Source organism: Sphaerodactylus townsendi, linkage group LG13 (assembly GCF_021028975.2).
Source record: "Sphaerodactylus townsendi isolate TG3544 linkage group LG13, MPM_Stown_v2.3, whole genome shotgun sequence".
NCBI classification, from domain to species: domain Eukaryota; kingdom Metazoa; phylum Chordata; class Lepidosauria; order Squamata; family Sphaerodactylidae; genus Sphaerodactylus; species Sphaerodactylus townsendi.
In genome coordinates this window covers 56,981,922-56,997,208 of record NC_059437.1, presented here as the reverse complement: position 1 = coordinate 56,997,208, position 15,287 = coordinate 56,981,922, and the positions used below count along the sequence as shown (strand labels likewise).

General features: G+C 56.5%; 2 protein-coding genes across 20 annotated transcripts in view; one reads left to right on the top strand and one right to left on the bottom strand.

Moving 5' to 3' along the window:
* The window catches only part of GIT2 (GIT ArfGAP 2), a 34,285-nt gene extending 28,835 nt beyond the window's left edge, over positions 1–5,450 (top strand). For 11 of the 19 annotated variants that reach the window (XM_048514850.1, XM_048514855.1, XM_048514849.1 and 8 more), the window contains 3 exons: positions 1,560–1,623; positions 2,323–2,412; positions 2,855–5,450. In XM_048514850.1, coding sequence (XP_048370807.1) covers positions 1,560–1,623; positions 2,323–2,412; positions 2,855–3,067 — 367 coding nt within the window. In that variant the 3' untranslated portion in view covers positions 3,068–5,450. The remainder of the gene's footprint in view (positions 1–1,559; positions 1,624–2,322; positions 2,413–2,854) is intronic. The other 8 variants (XM_048514859.1, XM_048514853.1, XM_048514865.1 and 5 more) reach the window with 3 other exon arrangements.
* A 955-nt stretch (positions 5,451–6,405) lies between these two features.
* On the bottom strand, positions 6,406–14,596 carry LOC125442365 (trichoplein keratin filament binding). Its single transcript, XM_048513660.1, has 13 exons — positions 14,535–14,596; positions 13,513–13,751; positions 12,810–13,020; positions 11,896–11,952; positions 11,606–11,674; positions 11,210–11,383; positions 10,189–10,301; positions 9,730–9,796; positions 8,882–9,054; positions 8,206–8,287; positions 7,893–8,078; positions 7,042–7,185; positions 6,406–6,927 (listed from the first exon to the last, which is right to left on the bottom strand). Exons 2-13 carry the CDS (start codon positions 13,701–13,703, stop codon positions 6,895–6,897), a joined length of 1,500 nt encoding a protein of 499 aa, XP_048369617.1. The 5' UTR covers positions 13,704–13,751; positions 14,535–14,596; the 3' UTR covers positions 6,406–6,894.
* Positions 14,597–15,287: the final 691 nt, after the last annotated feature.

Genomic DNA, 15,287 nt, shown 5'->3' with positions numbered 1-15,287 from the left:
CCTCTCCCCACACCTTGTGAAGTATGTGGGACTGAGAGAGTTCCAAGGTGGGGTATAAATCCAAACTCCTCTTCTTCGTGAGGCAGGTGGGGCTGAGAGAGTTCTGAAGAACTGTGACTGGCCCAAGGTCACCCAGCAGGAATGTAGGAGTGTGGAAACCCATCTGGTTCACCAGATAAGGCTCCGCCACTCAAGTAGAGGAGTAGGGAATCAAACCCGGTTCTCCAGATTAGAGTCCCCCTGCTCTTAACCACTGCACCATACTGATTCCCTGAACGAGTCACTGAGCAGTTTGAAAAGAGGCCAGGGCTTGTGTGCTGAGTGGGCCACTCTGTGTTTTGTCTGCAAAAGCCAGGTCCTGCGCTGCCCCCCCTCCCTCCCCCAGCGTCTCTTGCCCTGGCATGTGTGTTCAGGCTCTTCCCCAGAGGCATGCTGGAGCTGCACGGGAGCTTGTGGGTGGAGCTGCTCCTCTCCTGCTGGCCTTCAGCCTGGCAAGTGTCCATCTGGCTAGCTGAGCTGAGGCTGCCCTCAGGGGGCCGGAAGGTCCGGCTCAGAACCCCCTCTCAGCACCAGCCCTTTGACTTCTGAGAGTCTTTTGCAACATGCTAGTCTTGTGTCAGCAGCTGCCCCGGGGGGCTCTGCGCCCTGGATTGCCTCACGCCTCTTAAAACTGCTAATCTTTTTTTATGCAACGATGGGCGAGAGAAACGAAAGCTCCGCCCGCTCGCAGTGGCACAATCTGGGAAGAGACTCTTCAGGGAGTGTCATCCGGTCTCTGCGTCCTCCTCTGCTAATCCCCCACTCCTCAGTAGCTGGGAGGTCTGATGGGGGAAGTGGCACTGTGGTCTGAACAGCTGTGCTGCCCCGTTTGTCTTCCATCCTTTGCCCAACAAGGAGCACCGCATTTCAGGTGTTAGAATCTGGCTTGGCCAATAAGGGCATCTGACACAGGTCTCCTCCGGCGGGACTTGTGCAAGAGAAGCTCCCGCTGGGCCGGAGTCATGATGTGCTTGGTGCAATGCATCTGCCTCAGGCTGTTGATTCAGCTGGAGGCACAGCCCCAGGGATGCCGATGGGCACAGAAGGTCCCTCCGTTCATTGCGAAACAAGTCAAAATAAATCAGACTTGAATAAGCATCTGTCCTCAGTGAACTGGATCACACAAGGACTCACAGCAGGGTCTCTTCCAAACTTGAAGATTCAGTGTAGCACAATTCACCCATTCCTCTGTTGTCCCATATTAATACCAAGAAGCCTCCTTCATTTGCATTTTGCATCTTCTGTGGCTGCAGCTCTTGTGTGAGGAGGGGAGGTCTGGGGACAGTGGCCTGGTCAGGAAGCTTGTCTGCTCCCCACCCCCCTCATCAACCCCAGAAGCCGTCCCTCTGGAGCCTGGCCCCTGCTGCTTTGCAAGCACAGTTGTCTCCCCCTTGTGTTGCCCCTCAGAGCGTGTGGTGGGCCTGGCTTGTTTCAAGATGCGACTAACGAAACCTTTTGCGGCATTTGGGGGCGGACATTTTGCCAGGGTTGAATCAGCCGCTTCCTACTTCTCCTTGCAGTTACATACCCTGCTCGGAAAGAATCCACGTGGCAGTGACGGAGATGGCCGACCTCTTTTCAAAAGTGAGTACCCCTTGCCCTCTAAAGTGGGGGGGGGGGGGAGCGGCGTTCTCCCAGTTCTGCCAGGCGGGGGGCATTCGGGAGAGGACTGTTGGTGACCTGGAGACGGCACATTGGGCAGCAGAGGTGCTCTGAACATGGGGACGGCAGCCTTGGAAAACTTCTCTTATAACTCATCTCCTCTCAACATTCTCATCTTCTGGAAGCATGCTCAGTCCTGTTCTGGCTGGTTACGGAGATTTGTGAACCTTGAGGTTAATTGGCAAAGTCCAACATACGTGAAGTATGTAAAAGCCCAGCCTGGGCCGTGCCATTTTTCTGGTTGGCTCAGGCCACCCACATGGGGATAGAGACAAGGGACTCTCCTGGCTTCTCGGAGCTCCCTCCTCCTGTCCTCGGGCTCTCACTGTGAGCCACGAGATCCCAATCTGGCTTGGAGCAAAAGGGTGCTGAAGAGTTAATCTCTTTCACCACCCCCTCTTCCCTCTTTGCTTTGTGGGACGGACAGAATAGATGTCTTGCATCATTCAGGGTATTATAAGCCGAATCAAGGACGAGAAGAAAAAAAGGGTGTGGTGGGGAGGCGGCATAAAAATGTTTTAAACAAATGATGAACACATTTCGTGTGAGGATCTTTAAGTGAAACAAAACTTTCCCCGGCGATGTCCTTTTCCCCCCTCTCTTCTTTCTGCACTGCTGCAGCCCTCTGATCAGGCCAACCTCCCCATCTCACCCCCCACAGAAGCAGATCCTCCTCCTTTGCCCTGGCCAAGCTGTGCACCCTGGAGAGAAGTAAGCCCGCTCTACTTCCATCAGGCCATGGGAAAGGGCCAATCCCTCCTTTTAATCCTGCCAACCTGGGGAGTGTCCCGTTTAATCCTTCTGAACCTGCAGCCTAATCCTTGTTTTAATCCTGCCGACCCCCCCAAGTTTGCACCAATCCATCCTGGCGGCTGTTTTCATTTTGTATTGAACTGTATTGAGGTGTGCTCCCGAGATATCCTTGCATCAAGGAACCGAAACTTGTCTGGACTTCCGGAAACTGTCTGGATGTTCCCAGACAAGTCTTGGCCATGCTTTTATAAGGCTTGAACCTAATGCCAAGATCGGCCTTCTTGAAACTCCTGGGGGAGGCTGTTGGGCTTTTGACACTTCCGTGTGCTGCTGCCGCCGCCCCTCCAACCTTGCAGGAAATGCCGCCTGCTGCCTTCAAGGTGTCTCCTGTCTTCCCCAGAAACCCAAATCGGAGCTGGTCCGGCCCTCCCTGCGCCTGCTGACCGCCAGTGCCTACCGCCTGCATTCCGAGTGCAAGAAGACGCTGCCTCCAGAGTCCTGCCCGACGGCCGACATCCAGCTGGTCACCCAGCAGGTGATCCAGTGTGCCTACGACATCGCCAAGGCCGCCAAGCAGCTGGTCACCATCACCACCAAAGAGAACAACAACTGAGGCCGGATGCGGCCAGGCTGGGCAGCCGCCCGTGTCTTCGTGGGAAGGCAGAAGATGGTGCACCGCCATTTTTAAAGGAACTTCAGTATTATTTTTTGCATGTTTTTCTAAACCGTTCTTTCCCAGGATTCATGTAACCCACTGCCTTATTTTGTGCCTGTATCGCCAGTGTAGAGAGAGCGGGGCGGGGGTTTGAGCCCTGTCTTCACATCACCAGCTCTTGCAGGATTCATTGAGGGAGCGGGGGAAGAGTCAGGCCTTGTAACCTGGGCCCCAGTTCTGAACGCCAGGACAAGTGTCGGAGGCTGCCCCCCCCCCCCCGAAGACTGCCATGCAACCACTGGATACCCCCTCACCACTCAGTGGCTCATACCACTACCTTCTGCCCCGCCCCTCTAGTCAGCCCGCTTGGCCCTCCAGGGCCAGCCCTTATGCAGGGGGAACCTTTGTTGGTCCTCGTCAAACGGGCTGCCGCCAATCTGGGCCAGCTGTTACTTTCTGTTACTGGGAGTTGAATGGAGTGTCAGTGGGATTCCTTCACTTGGACATGGATTGTGATGTTAGTTCATTGCAAGGAGTTGCTTTTGTCCTCCCCCCCCTGCGCCGCCCCCCGAACCTTGTTCCCTCTGGAGAAGGTGGATGGTGGGAGGAACAGTAGACATGGGGCAGCGCGAATGTCTGAGAGATCTTTGGTGGAAAACAGGGCCGGCTGTGCACGTGTGTGCGGGACTCAGGGCTGGGAGAGAGACTCGGTCAGGGCACGGGGCGGTCCTGGGTTGAGAGGCAAGTGTGCTCTCTTCACTGGAAACAAACTTCCTTCTCAGGCAGTCCCGCTCTGTGTTCTCCACAGCCCTTCCGCATAGTGGCTGCCGGAGCCCCTGTTCCGGCTGCCACATTTCCGTCCAACCTTGGTGGTCTTTCTGCACTTGAGGCTTCCTAGAAAAGGACCATTGCCAGGACTTGGGTCCCCGCAAGCTCCCTAGCCAGTGGAAAATGGGGTAGAAGTGGGAAGGGTGGGGGCTTCTTGGAAAGTTTGAGGGGGCCTGTTGGTAGCAGGGGTTGCTGGAGATGCTTGGAAAGCAACTCCAAGATCATTGGGTTGGCTGCTTCCATCACCTGTCCAGGGGTCTGCAACCTGTGGCTCTCCAGATGTTCATGGACTACAATTCCCATCAGCCCCTCTTGGCCATGCTGGCAGGGGCTGATGGGAATTGTAGTCCAAGGACATCTGGAGAGCCACAGGTTGCAGACCCCTGGTTTAGACAATCGGTATTCAAGTGAAGAAGAACCCTCTAAAATTCCAAAAAGAGTCCCACAGAAATCAATAAGGCTCAACTTTGTTGTGAGAAATCTGCCTCCTTGGCGTTGCTGGTGGGACTTCAGGGTGGCTGCGGATGGAGGCGAAAGTCTGCTCGGCCTACGCCCCGCTCTGCTGTGAAGCTCCTGACACAAGAACTGCTGAATGCGTCCCTGACGCTTTCCGTGGCATGGCTTGACTTTTTGCACAGGATCTGGCTACAGTTGGTTCTCCCAGGAAAAAAATGCTTCCCCCCCCCCCCTTCATCACAGCAGCTGTGCGGTGCTAAGTGGTGGGAATCCTGCATTCCCAGGCAGAAACTCAGCTGTGTGACTGAATCACTGGGCAAAGAAGCAGCCCAGGACAAGCCCCAGACCCTGGAGATGGTAAATCCAGGCAGTGGGCAAACCCACGGCTGTAAAATATCCTCCCCCAGTGAAGCCCCCGGGCATGGAAGGTAGCACGAGGGGGAACTCTGCTGCTGCTGCTGCTTCTCTCAGAGAAACGTCTTGCATGGGTTATGCAGCCCCGCCCCCTCTTGCTCCCTTTCTTGGTGGGCAGGGCTTGAAGGGCTCTTAAGGAATGCCTGGCTGGGACATGAGGAGGAGATGGAGGATGTGGTGTTTGGGTCCAGGTGCCGGCAGCAACTGGACAGCAACAGAGTGGGAGGGTGAGGGATGCCTCAGCCAAGGCTTGGCTGCCTCCTCCCACAAGCTGGGCTTCATACCAGGCTGGCTGTGGCTCACTGCAGAGCCCACTGGACCCAGGGAAGGACCAGTCCAGGTGGCTGGGGGGAAGGCAGTGCTTGGGGGGCGGGGGGGGCTTCCTCTGCAGCCACACTTGGTGAGGGGGCTGACTGGCCCTCACATGCCTCATAGGAAGCAGGCAGGGGTGGGGGATCCCCACAATGATCAGTCCTGCTACAGGTTGTTGAGGGGTGTTTGTGTGTTTTTAACCTGTTGGTATTTATATTTTTTAAAAAGTGCCATAATATTGTCGTTTGCTGATGTTACCTTGTAATTAACTACTTTTCTGAAAAGTATTGTACTATTTTTGGGTTTAAAGAAAAACAAATAGGTACAACCATCCTTGTCTGCGTTCCTTTTCCCGCGACTCGGCTGCTGTTGCCCTGGCAAGTGTTGTTAATTCAGAGCCAGGCCTGGCCTGCAAGGAACTGCTGAGGAAAGTCAAGTGTCAGAACTGGTGCCCTCCAAATGCAAAGCAAGGTTTGCTCAGCGGCAGAGCTCACCTCAGCCCCCCCCCCCCCCCAATTGCCAGGAGACTCCAGTCAGAACCGCTGGATCCCTCGGCCCTCTTGCTTTGTGGCGGGCTTCCTGCTCCTGTGCTGCGTGTCAAAGCATCAGAAAGAGCACAAGGGGATGAAGGGGGTACAGGCGTGCACCTGCCCTTCAGTGTTGTCACTCCAACTCTCAGTTAATGTGCAGCACAAGGCCCAGATCCCTGCCTCGCCCCTCGCCTCATTCCATCGAAAGAGCTCATCGTTCTTTCCCAAGAGGCTGACATGCTCCGGAGGGTTGCTTGCGAAAGGCAATGCCACCTGGCAGCTCTAGTCACGTCACCTACCACAGCCAGCAGCACCGGCGCTGCAGCCTTGCTCAACCGTGCTGGAGTCCTTCCCCGCCCTCCTAGAAGAGGGCAGCTGGATACAGCGGTGTCCTGGCCAGAGCAAGGAGGTGGAAGGCTTGGGCAGGGCAGCCTGCCTTCTCCTGGGGCGGACCGGGTGGGGATGCTGCCGGATGTTAAGAGCAGCAGTGACTCTCCAAGGAGTCAAACGGAGCCCCTTGACGGGAGATGGCTGGGACAGAAGGTACAGTAGGCAAAGCAGGCGGCCGGCCTGAGGGTGGTGAGAGGCGGCGTATCATGTTCTTATTTTATGGCAGATGTTCGGGAGGGCTGCCCTTTCAGGAAATACCCCTCCGCCCACAGTTCACAGTACAACCATCCCAATTCTGTTTGTGAGGTTTCAGAGGGGCTGTCCTGCCTCCCACTCAGACACAACGGCCAGGAGCCTCAGACTTGCCACAGTTAGCAAAAAAACCTTTAATGCCTTTTCATCTCTGAGCCCGAGCCCGGCCCGGCGAAGCTTGGGCCCCTCTGCCACACCTTGCTCAGGAAGGCCTGGGCCACAGCAAGCAAGCAGCGGGCTCCCACACAGAAGGAACGAGGGGCCAAAACCTGGTGTTGGGAAGCTCCTCCTAGCAAGCGGCTGAGGGTGCTCCTGACAGCCTTTCCAAGAGCCTTGAGGGAAACGTTCCATTGCTCGAAACACTGCAGCCAGCAGAGCCTCTTGCTGCCTGGCCAAGGAGCTGGAGGCGGGGAGTGAGCAGCAATTGAGCCAGTGCTTCAAGCAATGGCGACCTACCCTTCCAGCTGCTAAACCTACAATGCGAACAGTACTCTCAATGCCTTTTAGCAGGACTTCGTTATGAACACGTCAGCAGAAATTCTCCCGCAAGGGCAGCTGCCCCTGGCAAACAGCACCCACGACGCTGACTCCTGCAGGCCTTCCTTAGGTCCAGGCTGCCTTGGGGTGACTGTAAATCTGAAAGAGAAGAGGCATCCAGGTGTCTTTGGGGGGTGCCCTCTGCGCCCCAGGGACAGCCAAGGCTAGAGGCCAGGGGCTGCGGCAGAAGGAAGAAGAAGAGTTTGGATTCACCTTCTTGCGATAGCCCTCCTCCATCATGCGCCGGGCCGCCAGCCGCTCCTGCTCTTCCTGCCGCTGCTCCTCTAGCTGCGCCGCTGCCTCTTCCTCTCGCTGGCGCTGCAGCCGCTCCTGTTCCTGCTGCTGGCGCTCTGTGAGCTGCAAAGGGGCAGAGAGAAGCTCTGGCAGAGGCCTCCCCTCCGCAGCTGCTCCCTGTCTCACCCCACGACAGCTCTCTCCATTCTTCAAGCTCTCGCCCACTCTTCTGCCGTCCCCCTCTCCCAAAGCACTGTCCCCACAACAGCCACTGCCTCGGGCCACAGAGGTGTCCCAACACTGAAGCTCTGCACACACCACTGTGGCCATTATTAGTGCTTCCCCCACCCCCTGCCCCGACCAACGCACAGCAGGCCTCAGAGATTCCTTGCCATTCCTCCAGAAAGCAAAGTGGCAAGCCCAGTCCTGCTGACTGAGCACTCAAAGGGACGGAAGGAGACAGCAACGGCCCTGCAGGGCAGAAAAATGGCCACCCCTGGCTCTGAGAGGGAAGCCTTTTGTGGAAGTGGAAGCAACGGAGGCTTCCGTTAAGGTGCACCAGAGGCATACAGCCTATAGGGACGTGGGGTCACCCATGTCCCGGGGCGCACGCCATCAAGCCAGCCTGCAGAGAGACGGGGCAGGGCCCTGACCTGCATGGGGCCCTGCCCCCCGAGTCCAGGGGGGAGGTGGGGGCACCAGGAGGAGGAGTTGTCTCGGGGGACCATTCCGTACCGCCCCCCCCCAATACGCCTCTGGGATGCACCCTCCCTGCTGGCCAGCTGGTTGGTGCCCAGCAGGGGCCCTTGCTAGTCTGCTTCCTGTCCCACCTGGGCCTCCAGTTCTCGCTTGCGGGCAGTTTTCAGCTCAGCCTCTCCTTCTTTCTCCCGCTGCGTCAGCTGCTTTGCCTCTTCCAGCTCGTGAATCAGTTGCTCCCGGTACTGAACCGATTCCTCCTGGGCCTGCCTATTTTGCTCCATTTTCTCCAGGATCTGTTGCTGCCTCTCTGCCAGGACCTGTTCTCAGGGGCAGCAAGACAGAGATTGGCAAAAGGAGGAGCAGCTGCAATTCTCATTGGCCACCTCGTGCCCTGCACAAGAGTCCATCCCCCCTTCCCCACCCCATCTTGCACAGAGCACTCACCTCAGCCATGAGCCTGCCTCGGGCTGTCCGCTCCCTCTCCCACTCTTCTTCTCGTTTTTCCCAGACTTGCTTTGCTTCCTGCCTGGGAAACGAGAGAGGGAACGTCCAAGGAACGGACAGCAGCCAACCCCAGCCCGTCAGCCCCTGGGGCCTTTGTGGGAAGGGTGCCAGAACAGCACCCAGAAACGAGCAGCTTCCGGTGCTGCCACGATGGGGGACCCAGCCAGACACGGGGGATTTTTCACTGGCCCAAGATTACTAAGGTCATACGGGACTTTTGCAGCACTTGCCCGATGGGCCAGAGGGCCGGCTACCCACCAGAGAAAACCAAGGCTTTGCTGCATCCTTTCCCAGGGGTCACCCAGAATCAGGCAGGAGCCCACATTCCGGGTACTTTGCCAACTTCCAGAATGGGAACGCAACCTCTATTCTGCGGCTGGGGGACTCTTCAACTTGCTTCCCAGTGGAGCGGAGCTAGAGGAGTTCTCAATCCCAGCTCCTCCCTCCCTCCCTCCCTCCTCTCAGGACTGGGATGGCTGGATCTGTAATCTTTCAAGAGCAGCCGTGCTGCCTCGTTCGCAGGCCAAGTGTTCCTCCTGACAGCAGGCTTGGCAGCCCCTGCCACCACCCCCCTCCCGGTTCCCCAAGAAGGGCTTTGCTCAGCTGCATGCCAGACCTGAAGAGGGTCTCCAGCTCCGCCTCCCGCTCTCTTTCCAGCTCCAGCTGCTCCTCAATCACCTTCTTCATCCAGGCAACAGCGGCAACAGCTTGCTCCCGGCGGGCAGTTTGCAGGCTCTGGTCCTTCTCCTCCTCTGCTGCCAGAGCCAGGAGAATCTGCCTGTCCTTTTCCTGGAGAAGAGACGTGGCCCGGAATGAGCTGACCCAGCCCGCTTCCCTTGCCTGGCAGCGGGGGGGGGGGGGCTCTCTCCCTCAGCAGGGCCACTCCCACAGCAGACACAGCGAGCTCTGGCTCTCAGAAGCTCACGCCCTGAACATCGCGTGGGTATCTCCGGTGCTCCTGGGCTCGAATCTGACTGTCCCACTGCAGACCAACATGACCACCCTCTGAAACTATCTTCAGCGGCAGAGCGCCTCTTGAGCACCCAGGCCAGCCTAACAGACTCTGTTCTGCGGGATCAGGGGGCAACAGGTGCCCCAGGGGAGAAGGCTGCTCTGCTCTCTGGCCTTGTGGAGCTTCCTGCGCTGCAAGGAACAGAGACCAGCCAGGAAAGGAAGATCTGACGAAGAGCATCCAGCCTGGAGGGCTGCAGGGCGGAAGAGGCAGCAGAGGAGTGGCAAGTTTACCGCAAGGCACAGAGGCCGCCTGGGCCCAGGGCAGACCGCAGGGTGCGGGCCTTCAAGGCAGCGCCTGGGCAGACGGAGGGTCAGGCTGCTTCCAGACAGTGCCAGCCCTGGACCGTGTGCTGCTGTTAAGAGGAGAGTGCTTTGGGCCTGGGGCAGAGGATGGCTCCTCCTTCAGCCCCCAGCACCTTTCTTGTCTTGTCTTAGAGAACTTGTGCCTACCAGCTCTTCCTGGATCTGCTGGGCACGTCTCTTCAGCTGGGTCCGATACTGGTGTTTCAGGAAACGACTGGAGGAGAAGAGAAAGCCCAGAGTTAGCCATTCCTCCAAGGAGCCAGAGGAAGCAGCAGTGGGGCCAGGCTTTGTCTGGAACCCATCTTTCAAGCTCAGCCTTGTGCAAAGCGTCTTCCACCACTGGGAGGAGGAGGAAGAAGAAGCAGAAGCAGAAGAAGCAGCAGCGGCAGCAGCGGCAGCAGCAGCAGCAGGAGGGTAATAGGCCCGGCAGAAGCTTCAGGTTTGGGAGGCCTCCTCTTTCAGAAACCAAGGGCAGCACTGAGCTCTTTCTTTTGACAGGTAAACAGTAAAGTGTCACATTTTCCAGTTAATGACCACCCCCTCCCTCCGAGTCACCGCCCGGTGCCCTGCTCCCTGGCCAAGACAAGCGTCCTCTACAATCTCTACCCCAGCTCCGTCTTCTTTCTACTCTGCTCCGCCTGCTTCCTCTCCTCTTCCAGGGCCTCCAGCTCCCAGCGCTGCCTCATCAGGCTCTCTTCCTCCTCCTTCAGCTGCACAGCCTAACAAAACAAGAGGAACCAGAATCAGGCACAGATGCTTCTCCCCTTTCCAAAAACACAGCGGGGCAGGGGCAGACCTACAGAAAAAGGCCTCACACCCCCACCCACCCACCCACCCTCCCTCTCGCAATCTGTATATTGTGCCTCAAGATCACATTAGCCTCAAGATACACAAAGATCGCCTTAGCCTTTTTTGTCACTGCATCACACTGACTGCTCATATTTAACTTGCTGTCCATTCGTATCCCAAGATCTGGAAACCCCATCCAGAGAGAAAGAAGGGGGAAGAGACAGCTTTGGCAGCAGGAAACATAGCCCACATCCCCTCCCCCGCTGCAAAGAAACCAAGCCTGTGGTTGCTTTAAAATTAAGCTTTATTCCCAGGTGAGCTGTGCTACACCAGGAAGAGGCCAGGGAAAGAGCATACACTAAGAGCAAATGAAGCTTAATTTTAAGGCAGTCACAGGCCTTTTGTTGTTGTTTTTGCAGCGGCGGAGGGGGTGGCGGGCAGGGCGCACCAGGCAACTGGCACCCGGGGCAAGGGTCCTTCCTCGCCCCACCCTTGTTACGCCTCTGCAGCAGGGGCAGGGGGGCAATTCTTTCACCTGCAAGCTGAGGCTTCTGGGCCACTTTGCCTCTGCTCTGCTCAAGCGGATGGCCCTCGGGGACAGCCCGGCAGCAGAAACTGGAGCAGGCTTATCAAATCCAAAAGCACAGAATCCTTGCTAGTTGTTGGGTAACAAGTCAACCCGGGTCCTGTTTATATGCCATGCCAGCTGGAGCTGCCCAAAGAGAAGTGGGTGCCCTGGTCCCATGCCCTGGTCTGAAGCTGGCACCAGGCCTCCTTTCTTCCCATTCATCCTGGCCCAAAATGTCAGCTGCCCTCCTCAAAACCCACAGCCTCTGACCTCTGCTTCCCGTAGCGTGAGCTCCTCCATCTGCTGCCGCAGACATTCAGCCTGCGCCTTCCCTTCCTGCTTCCTCCTCTCCTCTTCTTGCTTCATCCTTTCCAGGGCTTCCCTCCGAGCAGCCTCATATTTATTTTCCAGGTGGATCTTCTCTTCCCGTTCAGTTGCTTCTTGCTAGATTGGGGCCAAGCAGAAGCATGAGCCCCGTGACCCCCCGGTCCTCCGTCTCTTGCCTCTCTGGTGTGAGACAGTGGAGAAGGGGCAGGGGGGAATGGCAATCCTGCCACAGGGAACTCTCTTCTGGCTGGCAGCCACAGGAAGCAGCACCGGGGCCGGACTCAGCCTCTGCTCCGAGGGTCTTTGCACGAGGCTTCTGGGATTGTCTGGCCAGCCTACCTGCTGCTTCTGTGCCAGCTGGTCTCCCCAGGCCTCCACCAGGTGCTGCTTGTGCAGCTCAGACTCAACCTGAAGGGAAGAGGACAGTGGAGGTGGGTGGGTGGGCTGGTTGCTGTTGGGCAGCTGCTTCCTTCTGGGGACTGGAGGAAGCTCAAGGGAGAAGCAGCTGGGAGTGGCCACCAGGAACAGGCCAGAACAGGCTTCACCGATCAAAAGAAGCCTCCCCAGAAACCAAATCATCTTGGTGCTGCTCTGAAAGGGAGTCGGGGCCACGACAGGCCGGCTCTCACCTCTCTGAGCTTAGCGCTGTTCTTCTTCCAGCGTTCGTGCAAAAGATCTGCTGCAATCTGTTAAAAAAAGTGGGAACATGAACTTCCCTGAAACCACCAGGGCTCTGTTGGATGCAAGGCAGCACAGGGGTATCAGGCAGCTTGCAATCACGACCACAAGTTTCCCAAAGGAGGCTCCAAGCCATGTAGGGAGGCAGGGTGTGTAGTGCAGGACTAGGACGAAGTTTAAATTCCCACTCAGCCAAGCCACAGAAGCTTGCTGGGTAAAGTTGGGCCACTTGCTCTCAGCCTGACCTACTTCACAGGGGTACCGTGAGGATAAAACGCACCACCCTGAGCTCCAAGGAAGAAAAGCGGAATAAAAACGTACTAAGTTAATCTCTAATGAAGTGCAGGAGGGGAGAACAGCGGGACACTTGAAATATTATGGAGCACTTGAGCAGCTGCCTCTGCCGGTGCTTCCTCTTGCTGCCCCTGCCCCCACCCCCCCGGCCAGAGATCTGCCCTCCCCCGCTGCCCCTCCCCTCCTCCACAGAAATGAGGCACTCTTGAAATAAGCAGGGGGAGCAGCAGAAGGAGACTGGCTAAAAGAGCTCTTTGCAAGTCAGGATGAAAACATTCAAGGCCAAGCTTCTCACTAATGGAGACAGAGAATAGGGATGGCCAACCTATGGTGTTCATGGACTACAATTCCCATCAGCCCCTGATGGGTATTGTAGTCCATAGGTTGGCCACTCCTGCTCTAGAAAAATGGCTGCCATTCCCGAGACAACAAGACAGCTCTAGGAGTCTCAGCTACACCACGAGGGGCATTTTCAGCAGAGCCCCCTCGGGGAGAAGGCGCCTGCAACAAGGTCCTCTTCCAGGGTGATCCTCAAGCTTTCTTGCTGGACAGGAATTAAGTCCAGACCAACCTGCTTTCTTTGCTCCTCCCTGGCAGATTTCAGCACTTCGTGCTTCTGCCTCATCTCGCTCATCTGTGTGTCCTTGTTTAGGCGCAGCTCCCGTAACTCTGCTGCCAGCATCTCGCGCTCCTCATAGAGCAATCTCTGGAGCCGTGTGCGCCTCTGCTGCAGGCTGACCTGCTTTTCTTCCTTCAGCTTTTCCCGATGGTAAGCAGCCATGCTGTCAAAGACACACAGACCAAGAAAGGAATCAGTAGCCCCTGCTGCAGCCAAGGCGGAAGACTGCTTTTCTAAGTCGAGATTTTGAAACATTCCAATCTTTCAGGTGCTCCACTCTTAATGAGAACTTAGTGAAGCAACTTGCAAGAATAAAACTACCCATCCGCAGTGTGTCACTGAACGCTGTGCTCCTACAAGTGATCTGGAATGCCCTGACATGGGGGTTTGGCTACTCTAGATCTTTAGTGAGGCAACTGTAAATGTGGGTCTGCCTTCACTGAAGGTGTGCCGGAGTCCCTTTCAGGGAGCTGGAGATTTTAGGTTCTATCGTGTTGTTTCTGAGGCAGTTCAGCATCATCTTCCAGCCTCTGCAGCTGAAGGAAGATTTGTGCCCCCCTCCCCCGACACACGAACAGAAGCAGAAACCGTGGCAAAGCATGCATGTGAATCAGGCCTAGGGAGACGTGCTGTGTCCCCGTTCACCCTCCCTTACCTCTGCTGATAGGACTGCCTCGAACTCCACTGTTCCTGCTTCCTGCTGCAGACCCCTGACTGCTTGAAATAGCGGCTGTTGAGCTCCCACTGCTGACGAAAGTGGGCCTCTTGCTCACGCTGGCGCACGATCTGCTTCTCCAGGGCCCTGTTGCGGCTGACCCAGAGCGAAGAGAGGCTGGGCAGCGCCATCTGGTTGAGGGGCACTGGTTGAAGATTCTGGAGTTTCAAATCTGGTTCCTGAGGGTGCAAGAAAGCCCATAAATGTGTGAGTCCCGGCCATGCAAACCAGTGCCCCACATATGCCCCTCTAGTTCACTGCCCACTCTGAAGCAAAGGAAGGCGTTCCCTGAAGATCATGGCGGCAGATGGCAGAGACTCAGCCTGTCCCCTTTCCACATGCAAAGCCCAGGAGCTTGGGTTGCCAGCTCCAGGTAGGGAAATTCCTGGAGATTGGGGGGGTGGAGCCTGGGAATGTGGGGGGGGGGCTCCGTGGGGCATAATGCCAGAGCCCACCTTCCAAAGCAGTAATTTTCTCCAGGGGAACTGATCTCTGTGGTTTGTATGTCGGCTATAATTCGGGGGATCGCCAGGTGGTCCCATCTGGAGGTTGGCAGCCGTGCAACAGGGAAGACACAACTGATTCACTAGGAGTGCAAACCAGCGCGGTTTTCTTATTCTCAAGGCTGGCCGAGCCTCCAGCTGCAGGGGCAGTGCATCTAACTGCCGGCTCTAGAAAAGCCAGGGGAGGGGGGGGGGCTTTGAGTGCAAACCTCGGCCCGGCCAGGAATGCTGTGACGTCTCACACAAGCGCGTCAACGACGCTGCGACGTCAAACCTTAGAACTCGTTTTTGCACCTTTAGTGCTGCGATCAGGTGAATCACCGATTGCCATAGGACAAGCCCCCCCCCCCAAATACCCGGCGTCCCCTGCGGCGGTTGGCGGGGGAAGGGTCCTAATCTCTCTGTGCCTTTTGCTGTCCCGCCTCCCTCCGAACCCGCGTGTCCCGCATTCCCACGCACCCGGCCTTCGCGCCCTGAGAACAAACTCGCCCTCCGCAACGGCTCCACGACTTCCGGGTCCGCCGGGGAAGCTCCATGGCAACACTTCCGGTGTTTCTGGCGGGTGCCGCGGATGGACAAAAGCCCTCTGAACGCGCGGCGTCCGAGCTTGCCCAAAGACTGGGGCTGGGGGGAGGCTGTTGACGTCTCCTGGAGGCGCTGACAGAGGGCGAGTCGGGGGGGGGGGGCGTTATCTATGCCCCCCACCCCTCTAAGCTGCCTTTCAGGAAAAGGTTTTGGAGGCTGTTTATTATTATCATCATCATTATTATTCGTATTTGATTTTGTTTAATATCACAGATGGATTTGAAAATCCCACAAGATAATGACCTTCTCATTTTCCATGACTTGCTCTGGACGATGTTCCCACCAGTTTTTAGCTGTCCCTATGTTGCAATTCTTGCATAAATTTCAGTGAATCATCTTGGGCTCAGTCTGGGCGATCTTTTTGCAGCAGCTGAGGACATGAGCTACGGTGTTGTGGCTTCCTTGCACAATCTACATTTTGCATAATTTGTTCGTTTGTTTGTTGAACTTAATATACCGCCCACCCCCGAAGGGAACTGAGTGGTATAGATAGGTATTAAGAGACATATAATTACAGGCAACAATTAAAACTAATATATAAACATAACATCATAGCAACAACAAAAAAATAACAGCAGGTGGCAATTCAGAAAAAAGAGACCACCTACCCCCCTGGGAGGGGGCTGG